This window comes from Camelina sativa, chromosome 14 (assembly GCF_000633955.1).
Source record: "Camelina sativa cultivar DH55 chromosome 14, Cs, whole genome shotgun sequence".
Taxonomy (NCBI): domain Eukaryota; kingdom Viridiplantae; phylum Streptophyta; class Magnoliopsida; order Brassicales; family Brassicaceae; genus Camelina; species Camelina sativa.
In genome coordinates, this window is record NC_025698.1 from 28,407,432 (window position 1) to 28,423,149 (window position 15,718).

Below are 15,718 nucleotides of genomic sequence, written 5' to 3' on the forward strand. Positions count from 1 at the left end.
AGATTGTCGCTTAGGAGACAAACGTGTGGACGTGTGGTGGGAGTAAAACATAAGTCAGATGATCAGACTTAGGTGGACTCCGATTTGATGAAGCATGTTGCTGGATTTTCCATGGAAACTAACGATCTTGTGATCAGCCTTTTGGAGTATGAAGCCAGATGTTGTTACGAGTCCAAAAGGTGGAGAGGTTTGTTTATTGGTCTTGAACCTAAGCATGGTGATAACTCCGGATTTATTATCATAAGTACCCTCCACTGTTTTGATATATTCACTTGGATAATTCAGCTCAACCGGCATAAGAAATAAAAGGAAGAGTTAAGAGTAGTAATAAATCAATCACAGATTTGAAATTAGGGAAGTTGAATCAATGACCTCTTGGAGTCCAATTTTGGTCTTGCTCCCATGATCATCTCCGAATACCAGTTGGCCGTTTTTGTAGTAAATAAACTTGATGAAGGAAACAGCGTTCTGGCTAAGTCCAATGTATATCCTTCTAACGCCATCAAAAGATTCAAAACTACCACCATCGTCCCAAGAAGCTCCTCCATCTCCACCCTTTGCTTCTAGTATATTTTCATCTGGAGGAGTAGGAAATGGACGATAATATGCTCCAAGAGCTTTAAGGTTAGAAGATCCAGCCCATCCATAGAACCCAACAATAGCATTACCTTTCTTCTCCAGTACAAATTTAATAACATCATCATCAGACTTTCTACCAAAGGAAATGGTTCTACCTTTTGATGTTTTGAGTGTCAACGACCGAATATCCGTATCGGAATCAGTACTCATAGTCCCTTCCACAGATGTGATCAGTTCATTTGGATAGTCGAGCACAAACTGCAATCAAAACAATATAGTATACTAGAAAGTAGCCCACGCGATATGTGGTTTATGTATGTATTATTAACTTGAAATATAAAATAAAATTTCTATTCGATTATATATGAAATGTACAGATGTAATTGTTAATATATGTCTTAAAAAATAATATTCATAATACTACGGTTCAACTATAATTTATAATTTACATATGTTATATAGTGTTTCATAGAAGGTCATGAAAAAGAGGAACGTTAAAATACATATTACTAAATATTTTTGATTACAATATATTGTTGAATTATTTAAACAGTATGTTACTATAGTAATAAGATCATTACTTATAGCAAAGTCAAACTAAATATGGTATTTTCGTTAAATATTTAAGATAAATTATATTTTTTTTTATATTTTTTTTGGAAAAAAAAACTGATAAGTAGTTTAGAAAGAAAAATTTTAAGATATTACTTAATTATTTGATAGATAATTTATGTTGTCCTATATATTAATTTTATTGTCATCATCTAAAAGTAATAGTTAACAAAAAATAGTTTTATATATGATGAGTCAATTTTAAAATAATTTATTAAAACATTATCACAAAACAAATATCTTATATTATAAGTTTAGCCAGTTTTTATAAAAAAATCATGAAAAAAAGTGTGTGAAATTTAATATTTTTTTATTTTCTATATATTGTTTCTATTTACAATCATTTTAATATAAATAGTATAATTAACAATAAATTATTTTTTGAAAATATTGTTTTTTGTTATATCATAAGATGATAAAGCAATTATGTTATGATACCATTACGTTTTTTTAGTACATATGTTTTAAAGACAATCAAACTGTAACTTATAAATTACTATTAAATACAAATTGAGTTGTGTCTTTAATAAAATATATATGATTATTGAATATAATGTGAGTTTTTATACATTAGAAAATATTTTATATTTTTAAATTAGTCTATCATAAATTAATTTAGTTTTAGTTTTTAGTTTGAAATGTATGAAACCATTTTATAGTAATAGGACAATTAGTTACAGCAAAGTTAATTAATTTGTATGTTCGTTAAATAATTAAAATAAATAAATTAATTTATAGTCTGGTTTTTTGGAAAAAAAAAAGTGTAAGACCTTACTTTGATAGATAAATTATGTTGTCTTATATATTAATTTATTTTCATATATAAAAGTAATAGTTAACAACAAATAATTTTATAATATGATAAGTCAATTTTAAAATTGTTCCAATAAATTATTTTAAAATTGACTTATCACAAAACAAATATCTTATACTCTATGTCTAACTAATTTTTTTTATAAAATTCATGAAAATAAAAGTGTGTTAAATTTAATATAAATATGTTTTTCTTCTATAAGTTGTCTCTAATTATAATCATTTTAAAATAAATAGTATAATTAATAATAAATTAATTTTGAAACTATTGTTTTCTGTTATTTCATGGGGATAAGAAAACAATTATGTTATGATACCATATTGTATATATGTTTTAAAGACAGTCAAACTGTAACTTATAGAATACTACTAAATATAGTGATATATATATATATATTAGAAAATTTTCTATATTTTTAAATTAGTCTGTCATAAATTAATTTGGTTTCAGTTTTAACTTTAAAAGTATGAAACAATTTTCTATTTTTATTTGGTTTCAATTTGATTATATTTTTTAGTTGGGTTGATCAGTATTTTTTTTTTTTAGGTTCTAAGGTGTATGATTTCATTATGAAATATATTAGATGCTAAAACTAAAAAATGGAAGGAATATATTTTTGTAACAATGTTGAAAAAAATTCAAAAAGCAAACTATACAACATTTTTTTTTAATAAACTATACACCACATAAGATATAAATAAAATAAAGTCAAATTAAAAAATAAAATGTTAAATTTAAAATTAATGAGAAGGACATGTGTCACAAAAATAGAGTGCCAAATGTCACATTGTTAGTCAAAGTTAAAAAAAACCTTCTCTTATATAATAAGATTTATCTATATACGGTCTAAGAATATTCATTATATTTAGACGACTTAATCAAAAGGGAATCGTATTGTGACCTCTTTTTCGTTTTTAACATAATACCGACGATGAGTCTTTTCCACTTTGCCGTTATTAACGTACTCCAGCCTGATACACTTTATGTTCCAGTCCCTTGTATCATCGACGTAGACCTTTCTTATGCCATCATTATTAGAGCCATCGTCCCAGAATAAACCTTTAGTTAGACCTTGGCATTTCAATTTATTAGGAGTTTGAGTTGTGAAATATACTCCAAGAGAGTTTAGGTTCTTCCCTGCATATCCATGAAACCCAATGATCTTATATCCATTGGCTTCAAGTGTAAACTTCCTACCCTTTTCATACCCCATAATATCAAATCTCTGCATGTTAGTTTTGAATTGAAGTCCTTGAATGACTCCTGACGCATCGTCGTAGTAACCCTCCACAGATACTAGATATTCATCATTGCGATGGTTAATCTCAAACTGCAAAAGTTTAAAAATTTGGGAAATTAAAAACAAAACTTACAACATTCAAAATAAGGTTAATATATATACTTGAATACATACTGTCTGTNATACATACTGTCTGTGCGAAACCTCTGCTAGAGACACCATGGGTGGACCCATTTTCTAGCACTATTCTATCCTTGACATAGTCAAACTTGATGAACTGTATGCCTTCAAAACCACCTCGTACATGAATCTTTGATAGATTGTCATGGTTTGATCCATCATCCCACTCCTTGCCTCCCTTACCTCCTTTCCCATCCAGTCTAATAGGAGTGATCCAAGTTAAATATGCTCTAAGAGAGCAAACATGCGTAAGATCAGACCCGTGAAGTCCAATTATCTTCTTCAAATCCAAAGATTTCAGAAGTCCTGAAATTCGTTTTGAATTGAATACCAGCAGGGTCAGCGTAGTAACCATCAACAGATTCTAGGTGTTCATTTCTTAGATGGTCAATCTCAAACTGCAGAAAAGTTGTTTAAACAAAAATTCAGAAAGTGATCAGCATTCTCCATAGTGAACAAAAAGAAATTAGTATTTGATTTATCAAGCCATACCATCTGTGTGCAACCACGATACATCATACCATAGAGTGATCCTTCTTTCTGTATTCCACTCTTGACATAGTCAAAATATATATAACGTATGCCTTCATCACCAAGTCCTACATATATCTTTGTCACGTCATCATGGTCAGGACCGTCATCCCATTTATATTTGTTTACCATGATCCCTCTTGCGGCCAACCTTTCGGTCATCTCGGGTGGATATCAATTTTGAGCTGTGTACAAGAAGGGTTTCATAGTCAATACACTACAAGAAAACAGGCCATTTGTGACTCCACTAATCGTCGCTCAATAGTCGCAAATAAGGGTTTTGCAGACTCCTTAGCAACTATTTGCGATGGTCGCTAAAAAACGGTCGCAAAATTTGTTGGTCATAACATGGTAGCTTATTTGCGACGGATTTAGGACTATGTAATATAGTCGTATATTAGCGACGTTTGTGTGACTGTATATGGTAGTTGCAGTTTCCGACTAAACTGCAACCAAGTCTATTTGGGGACATTTTTGTGACTGTATAGAACAGTCCTAACATTTTTGTGATTGTATAGAATTAGGACGGTTTTGGAACTAATGTAAGAGTCTGTGTTTAGCGACTATTTTTGTAATTTGGATTGGTCACGAAGTGGTCACATTTTTTTGAATTGGTTTGGTCACAAAGTAGTTACATTTTTTGAATTGGTTTGGTCACAAATTAGTCACGGTTTAGCATTCCTAAATCTGATTAATTTAGAATTTTGAAATGATATTAATCAAAAGGAATGATGATTTAAGGTACTAATCATGCAAACTTATCATCCTAAACAAAAAGATCCTCCAAAAAGTATTCAAAAGCAAAACAAGTTCATAAAAAAAAAAACAGGGAATTGCAACACATTCAGTTGGAAGCAGTATTAGAGGAAAGGGAATTGGCAGCTGGACTGGAGGTTGGTGTGGTGCCTGGTGTGGTGCCTCCGTCAGTGGGCTGTGCATTGGTTGCAGGTGCGATAGCTGGATGGGTGGTTGCAGGTGTGGATGATTCAGGAGGAGAAACCATAAAAGCTTCGATCTCAGGATTTTTTTCTTTCATGAAGAGGAAAAGCCTCTTCAGCTCAGATTGAGACTCTCGGTGTTCCTGATCACGTCGTGCATTCTCAGCCTCGTGTTCAGAAATCTTGCGCCAAAGTTGATCTTGAAGCTCCCCAATAGTTGATGGAGAAGCGCTTGCATAACTATCTGTCATTTTCCTTTTCTTTAGTGTCTCCACAAGTGATCCAAGTCCAAATGGGTTGCCTTTGTGGTCTGTATGAGTACACTAAACCAAGAGATAAACATTCAGTAATCATCCCAGACTAAATGGAACCAGATTTAAAAAAAAACAGACAGAAACGAATTTACCTGAAGGAAGATTTCATTTCTTTCATCAAGGGAAAGATTATGATGTGTTGAACTCTCTGAACCATCTGGACCATCTTCCTCCGTTTCAGCTTGTCTCTCTTCTATGATCCTCTCATACGTCTCAGCAACTTGTTTGGCTTTTTGATCCACAACTGTTCCATCCGGACGAGTGTGTGTTTTAAGAAACACTTCCACCAGTGACATAAGATGCCCCAACTCTTCCTCCTACAATGATAGTGAAACAGATTAAATCATGGAAATATCAGAAAAACTTTGAGTTGAATTCGACAAAAGAAAAGTCTTACCATCTCTTGATGAATTTGCACAAATGATTTCTGACCAGCTAAGTGTTTGTGCACTCCAAGACCTCCACGATCAGAGTTTCTGCACTGTGAAGCATTCTCACTCTTCTCAATTGCATCAGGGGTGTTCCAATGTTCCAACATAAGAGGCCATAAATTTTCACCAATCCATGGTGGTTGGACACCACTCCTCTTTGCTTGACTGACAATTCCTTTCATCCTTGTCTTGGTATCTTCAAGAAACCTGCTTTAACGAGCTCAGTAATGCCGATACCCCAATTGTACTTCCGCTACAATAACACAAAAAATAGTTAGCAGCAATACCAAAACATTGTTAGCAATAATAACAGAAATAAGGAGTAAACCTTACTCCAAATGTCCTGAAATATCGCTCTTGAATGGGCAGTGGAGTAACCTTCCAACTATTGTAAGACCCATCAAACTTTCTCCTCAATATTCCAGAAATCGCTCGAGACAGCTGACCTTTCTGCCGGTTAAACCTGTTACATAAAATGAGTAAGTCTACTACTAAATATGGACTTGAAACAATTGAAACAAACTATTGAATATCAAACAACAACCGAAACAACCGACACTTAAAGCAACAACTATACTTATTGAATATGAAACAACAACTAGAATTATTGACACTTAAAGCAACAACTACAAACTTAGACTTATTAAATATCAAACTTAGACACTTAGACTTGTTGAATATCAAACAACAATTAGAAACTTAGACTTATTGAATATCAAACACTTAAAGCAAGAACTACAGTTATAGACTAATAGACACTTATAACAACAACTACAAACACTTATAAACTATTGAATATCAAACACTTAAAGCAACAACCTCACACTTATAGACTTATAGACACTTATAGCAAAACCGAGTAAGCAACCTAGTAATCAACATTTGGATCAAAAGCAACCGAGTAATCAACAACTACACTTAACTTCTACACTTCAAGAAGCTTAAAGCAAAAGCAAAGGAAAGAGTTTAATACCATAGCGTTTCGACACCAGGGATAGGATGCTCAGACAAGAGTGGTAGTCGTTCTCGGCCTGGAAGTCTTAGCAAACCATCCAACAGCTTTTGGTAGTAATCGACATTTGGATCTTGTTGCTCTTCACCATTATCTTCCTCTTCACGATTAGGGTTTTGTTGCGGTTGATGAGGAGGTGGTTGATGAGGAGGCACTTGGTGAGGATTTGTCCTCCGCGGTTGATGATGAGGTAGTTGGTGAGGATTTGTCCTCCACGGTTGATGAGGAGGCGGTTGATGAGGAGGCAGTTGGTGAGGATTTGTCCTCCGCGGTGGATGGGTACTCGGCGGTGTAAGTTCCCTCCGCGTTTCAGGATCTTCCCTCGACGGTGGATGGGTACTCGGCGATGGACTCGTTATCGGCGCTGGATTTGTCGTTGGCGGAAACTGAGAAGGTCGACTTTGGTGTGAATGGCTTGTCGACTATGTCGTAGACTGTGTCCGGTTAGAGGGGTTTGACGAATGAGAAGACAAACTGTTATTCCCATTGTAGATCCGGACACCTGTGGCGGTTCTGGCACCGCGACCTCTGGAAGAAGCCTTACCCTTAGGAGGCATTAGATCGAAGGAGAGGAAGGAGAGGAAGGAGAGATTGGATTGAGAGATTAGATCAAGAAGGAGAGGAAGGAGACGATTGAGAGATTAGATCGAGAAGGAGAGGATTGAGAGAAGGAGAGGATTGAGAGGATTGAGAGAAGGAGAGTTGAGAGGTTTTCGGGAGAAAAAACCCTAGATCGAATTGGAAAAGAAGAAAGAAGTGTTTAATCGTTTAATGGGTTTGCCTAGTTAATAACGAAACTACGTCGCAATTTCGTCGCACATTAGTCGCATCCAAAATAATTGGGGGAAAAAAACGCCAAAATTAATTAGATTAATTCCACTAATTAAGTGGTGGGAATATATACCGCCAAAACACGATAGCAAATCAGTCACAATATAGTCGCAAAGCAAATCTCAAATTAGTAGCAAAAGAGTGACAAAAGTCTTCAGTCGTAACACGGTAGCAAATCAGTCGCAATGTGTGACTATTTTAAGACTACCTAATTAAAGTCACAAAATAAAAATCTTGAATTCTACACATTATGAACAATATAAATCACTAAGAAGAACTCATAGTAGTAGTGTAAAGTACTTGTAATAGTAAGATTTAGTTAAACAATGTTTACATTACTTAGTTTTGATTTTTCTTCATTGGAAGACATTCTTATAAAAGAACATGTAACACTTCGGATAAATTTTGAACTTATGGATGTTTAGTTTATAGTCATTGAAATTTAATACTTTGAGAAAGTTTTTATTGATAAGGTGAGCAAAACAAAGCATAAACTCCAACCTAAACATGTAGATGAATCTTAAATGTGAATTTTCAAAATAAAAAATAAAGAGAGTGGCTAAACAGTCTTAAAAGAGTAGCTAAATCAGGTGTTAGTCGCAAAGTCTTCAGATATTTGTCACAATATAGTTGCAAAACTAGTCTCAAATTAGTAGCAAAAGAGTGACAAAAGTCTTCAGTCGTAACACGGTAGCAAATCAGTCGCAATGTGTGACTATTTTAAGACTACCTTATTAAAGTCACAAAATAAAAATCTTAAATTCTACACATTATGAACAATATAAATCACTAAGGAGAACTCATAGTAGTAGTATAAAGTTCTTGTAATAGTAAGATTTAGTTAAACAATGTTTACATTACTTAGTTTTGATTTTTCTTCATTGGAACACATTCTTATAAAATAACATGTAACACTTAGGATAAATTTTGAACTTATGGATGTTTAGTTTATAGTCATTAAAATTTAATACTTTGAGAAAGTTATTATTGATAAGGTGAGCAAAACAAAGCATAAACTTCAACCTAAACATGTAGATGTATCTCAAATGTGATATTTCAAAATAAAAAATAATGAGAGTGGCTAAGCAGTCTTAAAAGAGTAGCTAAAGCATGTGTTAGTCGCAAAGTCTTCAGATATTTGTCACAATATAGTCGCAAAACAAGTCTCAAATTAGTAGCAAAATATTGACAAAAGTCTTCAGTCGTAACACGGTAGCAAATCAGTCGCAATGTGTGACTATTTTAAGACTACCTAATTAAAGTCACAAAATAAAAATCTTGAATTCTACACATTATGAACAATATAAATCACTAAGGAGAACTCATAGTAGTAGTATAAAGTACTTGTAATAGTAAGATTTAGTTAAACAATGTTTACATTACTTAGTTATTGATTTTTCTTCATTGGAACACATTCTTATAAAAGAACATGTAACACTTAGGATAAATTTTGAACTTATGGATGTTTAGTTTATAGTCATTGAAATTTAATACTTTGAGAAAGTTATTATTGATAAGGTGAGCAAAACAAAGCATAAACTTCAACCTAAACATGTAGATGAATCTCAAATGTGATATTTCAAAATAAAAAATAATGAGAGTGGCTAAGCAGTCTTAAAAGAGTAGCTAAAGCATGTGTTAGTCGCAAAGTCTTCAGATATTTGTCACAATATAGTCGCAAAACAAGTCTCAAATTAGTAGCAAAATATTGACAAAAGTCTTCAGTCGTAACACGGTAGCAAATCAGTCGCAATGTGTGACTATTTTAAGACTACCTAATTAAAGTCACAAAATAAAAATCTTGAATTCTACACATTATGAACAATATAAATCACTAAGGAGAACTCATAGTAGTAGTATAAAGTACTTGTAATAGTAAGATTTAGTTAAACAATGTTTACATTACTTAGTTATTGATTTTTCTTCATTGGAACACATTCTTATAAAAGAACATGTAACACTTAGGATAAATTTTGAACTTATGGATGTTTAGTTTATAGTCATTGAAATTTACTACTTTGAGAAAGTTATTATTGATAAGGTGAGCAAAACAAAGCATAAACTTCAACCTAAACATGTAGATGAATCTCAAATGTGAAATTTTAAAATAAAAAATAAAGAGAGTGGCTAAACAGTCTTTCAAAAAAATGCTTGATAGTCATAACCCGCATGTTAGGGCGTTTAGATCGGCACGTGAAAGATTTAATATGGAGGACGGTAGAAAAGGTTTGCGATTAATGTTACCTTCAGAAATAACTATTGATGCAAGAACTCATAATCTTCCTACAAGCAAAGAGGTTGCTGCTCTAATACCCGGAGATTTTACGGCTGGTGTGAATAAACGTGACATTGTTATAGAAAGTCGTTCGGGTAATTTACAAAGGATAAGTGAGCTTCATCCCGCATACTTGCCTTTACAATACCCATTGTTGTTCCCTTATGTTGAAGATGGTTTCAGATTAGGCAACGATATAGGGTTCATGGATACCCGTGGACGTAAAAGGAAAACGGTTACCATGAGGGAATTTTATGCGTATAGAATATTTGAAAGATACGAAGAATCTTCGATTATTGTTATGGCAGGCAAATTATTCCAGCAGTTTTTAGTCGATGCATTCACTACTATAGAATCAAACAGGTTGAACTATATTTGGATGAATCAAAGCAAACTCCAAACTGAAAGAGTCGATAAGATAATTGAAGCTGCTGAAAAAGGACATGGAGATCTTGCACACCATGGAAAGAGGATATTTATTCCGTCATCGTTTACAGGTGGAAAGAGATATATGATGCAACATTATCTCGACGCCATGGCTACTTGCAAGTATTATGGATTTCCTGATCTTTTCATAACTTTTACGTGCAACCCAAGGTGGCCTGAAATAGATCGTTATCTAGAAAGACATCGTCTTAGTAAAGAAGATAGACCTGATATATGTAGTCGAGTTTTCAAGATGAAACTTGATAGATTATTGGATCAGGTGACAAAGGAAAAAACTTTCGGTGTCGTAAATTCTGGTATGTTTTAAAATATTTTTTATTATTATTTATATGTTAATATTTAAATATTAATGTTTATTTTTTCACATTTTCAGCCATGTATACAATAGAATTTCAGAAGAGGGGTCTGCCTCATGCGCACATGATTCTGTTTTTGCACCCAGACAATAAGATGCGTACAACAGGCGACATTGATAAATTCATAAGCGCTGAAATTCCCGATAAAGAGGTGGATAAGTATTTATACGAAGTTGTTTCTGATGTGATGATCCATGGTCCGTGTGGTCCTATGAACAGAGATAATGTCTGCTTGCATAATGGGAAATGCACTAAATTCTTCCCAAAACCATTCATAGATAATACTATTGTCGACGATGCTGGTTATCCAATATATAGACGACGAAACGATGGGAGAGTTGTGGGAAAAGGGGTTTTCAATACGATAATAGTTACGTTATTCCCTATAATCGTGATTTGTCCCTCTGTTTTCATGCTCATATCAATGTTGAGTGGTGCAATCAGACACGTTCAGTAAAGTATTTGTTCAAGTACATCACTAAAGGTATGGACTATATAAGAGCCAAAGTAGGAGAAGAAGATCAAGAGAATGAAATTAAAAAGTTTTTCAATTGCACGTAACAGTTTATTCAAATTGTCAAACATTCTCATATTTAATTATTTACACTTTTTAAAATTTTAAAAATGTGTCTAACTAATCCGAGATTTTTTAGATACGTATTTGCATGTGAGGCTTCTTGGCGAATTTTTTCTTTCCCGATTTGTTATCGTACTACACCAGTAGAAAAACTCCCGTTTCATCTTCCAGGACAATAAGTGGCTATTTACAACGAGGATGATCCAATAGAAGATGTTTTGCACCGTACAACAAATAGAACTTCAAAATTTTTGGGCTGGATGGAATGCAACAAGATTTATCCCCAAGCCAGAGAACTCACATATGCTGAATTTCCATCTAAATTTGTGTGGAATAGGAGAGAAAAACTTTGGAAGCCAAGGTCAGAAAAACGGAAAAGTTTTGCAATAGGCAGGATTACGTACGTACCGCCTTCTGTAGGACAAGCCTATTACTTGCGAGTTTTGCTTAATAAAATTCCAGGACCAACAAGCTTTGACTATTTAAAAACAGTCAATGGTGTTCTTTATAATGATTTTCAAGAAGCTTGCTATGCATTGGGATTACGGGATGACGATAAGGAGTACATTGCGGCTATAAATGAAGCAGGTGAATGGTGTTTTGGGGAATTTTTAAGGAAGTTATTTGCGATACTACTGCATACAAAGAGTTTAACTGTTCCTCTTGAAGTTTGGAATAAAACAAAAGACATCTTGTGTGAGGATATTTTGTTTAAAGAAAGGAGAAACAGGAACGATCCAGGTACATCAAAATATTATTTTATTTATTGAAAATATTTCATTTTTTTCGAAGACAAAATTATAATTAAGTTTTTTAACTTTACTGTGGTAGGTCTAATGTTGACACATGCTCAGATAGAAAAAATATGTTTAACTGAAATAGAACTTATGTTACGATCGAATGGGACATCTCTTACGGCCTTCGAGAAAATGCCTAAACAAGATGATAGTATAATGAACACGGGAGTAAATAGGCTTATCGCAGATGAGAGAATATATAAGCCTCATAAACAAAAGGAATTGTACGATAAGTTGTTACCTATGCTAACTGATGAGCAGAGACGTGTTTATGAAGAAATCATTCACTCTCTGAATCACAACAAAGGTGGTATGTTTTTTGTCCATGGTTTGGTGGTACTGGGAAAACTTTCATGTGGACTATTCTTGGTGCTGATATAAGGTCTAAAGGTAATATTGTTCTTAATGTTGCTTCAAGTGGTATAGCTGCTTTGCTTTTGGAAGGTGGTAGAACGACTCATTCAAGATTTGGTATTCCAATCAATCTTAATGAATATTTTGTGTGTTCGATAGATGCTGAATCTGATCTTATTGACTTAATTAGAGAAGCAAAGCTTATAATATGGGACGAGGCTCCAATGATGAAAAAGCTTTGTTACGAAACTTTAGATAGTAGTTTGCGAGATATCATGAGATGTGACAAGATTTTTGGAGGTAAAGTTGTTGTGTTAGGAGGTGATTTTAGACAGATACTACCAGTTATTACAGAAGGAGGAAGGGTAGCGACAATTTTAGCATCTATCAACTCATCTGTTCTTTGGAATAGTTGTAAAGTTCTTAAACTTACCGAAAATTTGAGACTTCGGTATGGATGCAGGTGCTCTTGCTACTTTTTTAAAGTGGCTTCTTGATATCGGGGATGGCAGAATCAACGAGTTAGATTGTGGGGATGTGGAGATAGAAATTTCTGATGATTTATTAATTAATACAAGTGTAAATCCTATTGAAGCAATAGTTAAAGAAATCTACGAAGAACATTTTACAAGGAGGACTGATCCAAAATTCTTTAGTGAAAGAGCTATTCTAAGTCCAAGAAATGACGATGTTGATAAGATAAATTAGTTTATGCTTACTAAGCTTCCAGGTATGCAAATTAAATAGGATATAGAGTTTTTTTTTTTAAAAAAAAAATACTAATATTAAAAACATATCTAAAATTCTAAAATTTTCTTATTTACAGGTGAGGAAAGACGATATCTTAGCTATGATAGTATTGAAACGTCCGATACAAGCGGACGTGATGATATGATCTACACTCAGGAATTTCTAAACAGTATACAAGTTTCTGGACTGCCAAGTCATGTTTTGACGTTCAGAATAGGAGCACCTGTCATGTTGCTAAGGAATATAGATCCTAAGGGAGGTTTGTGTAACATTATGAGGCGAATTATTACTCAGATGGCCAATCATGTAATCGAAGCAAGAATCGTGACAGGAAAAAAGGTTGGTGATAGAGTACTTATCCCTAGGATGTATGTTAGTCACATGATGCAAAGTTTCCCTTTCGTATGAGGTGACGATAGTTTTCTGTTACCGTGGCATTTGCAATTACTATAAACAAGAGTCAAGGTCAGACGCTAAAACATGTTGGATTTTTTCTACCGAAACCGGTTTTCACACATGGACAACTTTATGTTGCCTTCTCACGAGTAACAACGAGAAAAGGATTGAAGGTGTTAATTACAGATAAAGATGGAAAATGCCAGAATAAAACACTTAATATTGTTTTCAAAGAGGTTTTTGAGACTGTATAATTATGGTTTGTAATTGGAAAATTGTTTTGGATATTTAGATTTGAACTTTATTTACTCTCTTAAAATAATGAAATTTTAGAGATTTTAAACATTTTAATTATTTATGGTAAAAACATTACATCTTCTATAAGTCAGATATAGACTTTCCCATTGGACAAAACCATTTTCTAAATTTTACTTATTCTATTTTAATTATAAAAAAAAAGATAGATACATTGTACATGGTCTAAGTACATATTATTACAATTTTCACATTATTTTATTTTAATTAGTTACAACAATGTTATTTGCAAATATATTGTTTTGCTGAATCATAAAATATATATTTAATTATTAACTCTTAGGTACATTTTAAAAATTATTTCACATCATATCTACTGACTATAAAAACTACCTTTAATCTGTAATTATATTCATAATAATAAATATTTAAAATGTTAAATATTCAAAAAAAGGAATATTATACGTTAAAACAATTAAGACGCAACACAACGTTTAATCCTGACTGTTTGCTGGACGTTATTACTTAAACCATTTGATGGAGCATCAAGGTGAGAGATCAGGAACTTAGACATAAAGAATGGAGGCAGAAATGAAGTAACGGTAAATTAATGAACTTTTTGTATTTGCAAAATTAAAAATAGATTTAAATGTTTGTAGTAACAGGTACAATTTTTGTAGTAACAAGTACAATGGTCTTAAAGAAAGAACATTTATGGGATGCTTAAAACAAAAATAATGATCTAAACTGGACTTAAATTTAAAAATGGACTATAACATTCCAATTAAACTTTGAAATTGGATTTTAAAATTTCAATCTATATTTTATAAATGTAGAGAATTACTATAAAATTTTTATTATCTATTCATCTTATTATTAAAAAAGTAAAAAATGTAATAAATCTGAAACTTTACAAAAAAAAAAATGTCTTAGCATGTGAACCACTATAAAAAAAAAAGATCAAAGATGCTTTGAAAAAATAACCAAAAAAAAATGATTCCACAATTTAAATTTGCCATAATTCTCATTATTAATTATTGCTGTAACATATCTCAAATGATAAGATTCTATGAAATTAGGATATAGATTTTCATATTGAAGAAAACCATTTTTGTTATTAGTATCAACAATGTTGTTTGAAAATATATAATTGTTAGCTGTATCATAAAGTCTATATATTAACTACCAATTTGCAAACACATTTAAATTCTAAAATTGCATCATATATATTAACTACAAACTTTGTCTTTGTTCTGTTAGGGCATATTCATTGGTCATACTCATCTTTGTGTCTTAAGCTTTTAATAAGATTAAAAATAATATTAATCTATGTTTTGATCCTCATGCCATTGTTTTAATTTTCCCCCCTCCCATTAGTAATATAAATTTTATTACTCAAAATCCAGATTACTCAAAATAGATTCTTGCAAAACAAATTCTACTCAAAACCTATTGAAACAAACAGATTCATATAGAAACCCAGATATCAAAAGAAGACGATGAGCAGACATCAATTTTGTCTGGAAATCGATGAGATCTTCGATTGGGTTGTGAATCAAGTTTTGGAAAATCTGTTTTGCCTTCGAACTTTCGTTTGTATCGAAGGAGAGAGAAGCTTATGCAGAAATAAAGAAAACAACAAAATAAAAAAAAGGCAACCAATACAATTTTGACACTTAAAGGGTATGTGAGTGTCTAATTTGAGTTGTGCATAGACACAGATCAGCGAAATATCACAAATAAATCTTTTCTTTTTTTTTGGTTTTATTATTAAAAAACAAAAAGACATCTTTAGAGGATAACCGATGCGCTTGCTCTTATTATATCTATAAAAATAACATAAATTAGTAAAAAAAAAAGATAAGACACTAAAACGTTTAATACGCAATGTTTAATCGTGACTGTTTGTTTTCTTATAAATCCAGAAGCCCATTTTCGTCTTCGATAGCAGAGAAGAAACAGTAAAAAAACCTAATTTGATAAAATCATGAGAATCAATTACATTTCTGATCTTCATCGGGGAAGAACG

General features: G+C 32.4%; 1 protein-coding gene and 1 pseudogene across 1 annotated transcript; both read right to left on the reverse strand.

Moving 5' to 3' along the window:
- Positions 44 to 4,118, reverse strand: LOC104744081 (annotated as a pseudogene).
- Positions 4,801 to 5,821, reverse strand: LOC104744082. The gene is made up of 3 exons (XM_010465108.1): positions 5,606 to 5,821; positions 5,301 to 5,525; positions 4,801 to 5,217 (listed from the first exon to the last, which is right to left on the reverse strand). Exons 1-3 carry the CDS (start codon positions 5,819 to 5,821, stop codon positions 4,801 to 4,803), a joined length of 858 nt encoding a protein of 285 aa, XP_010463410.1.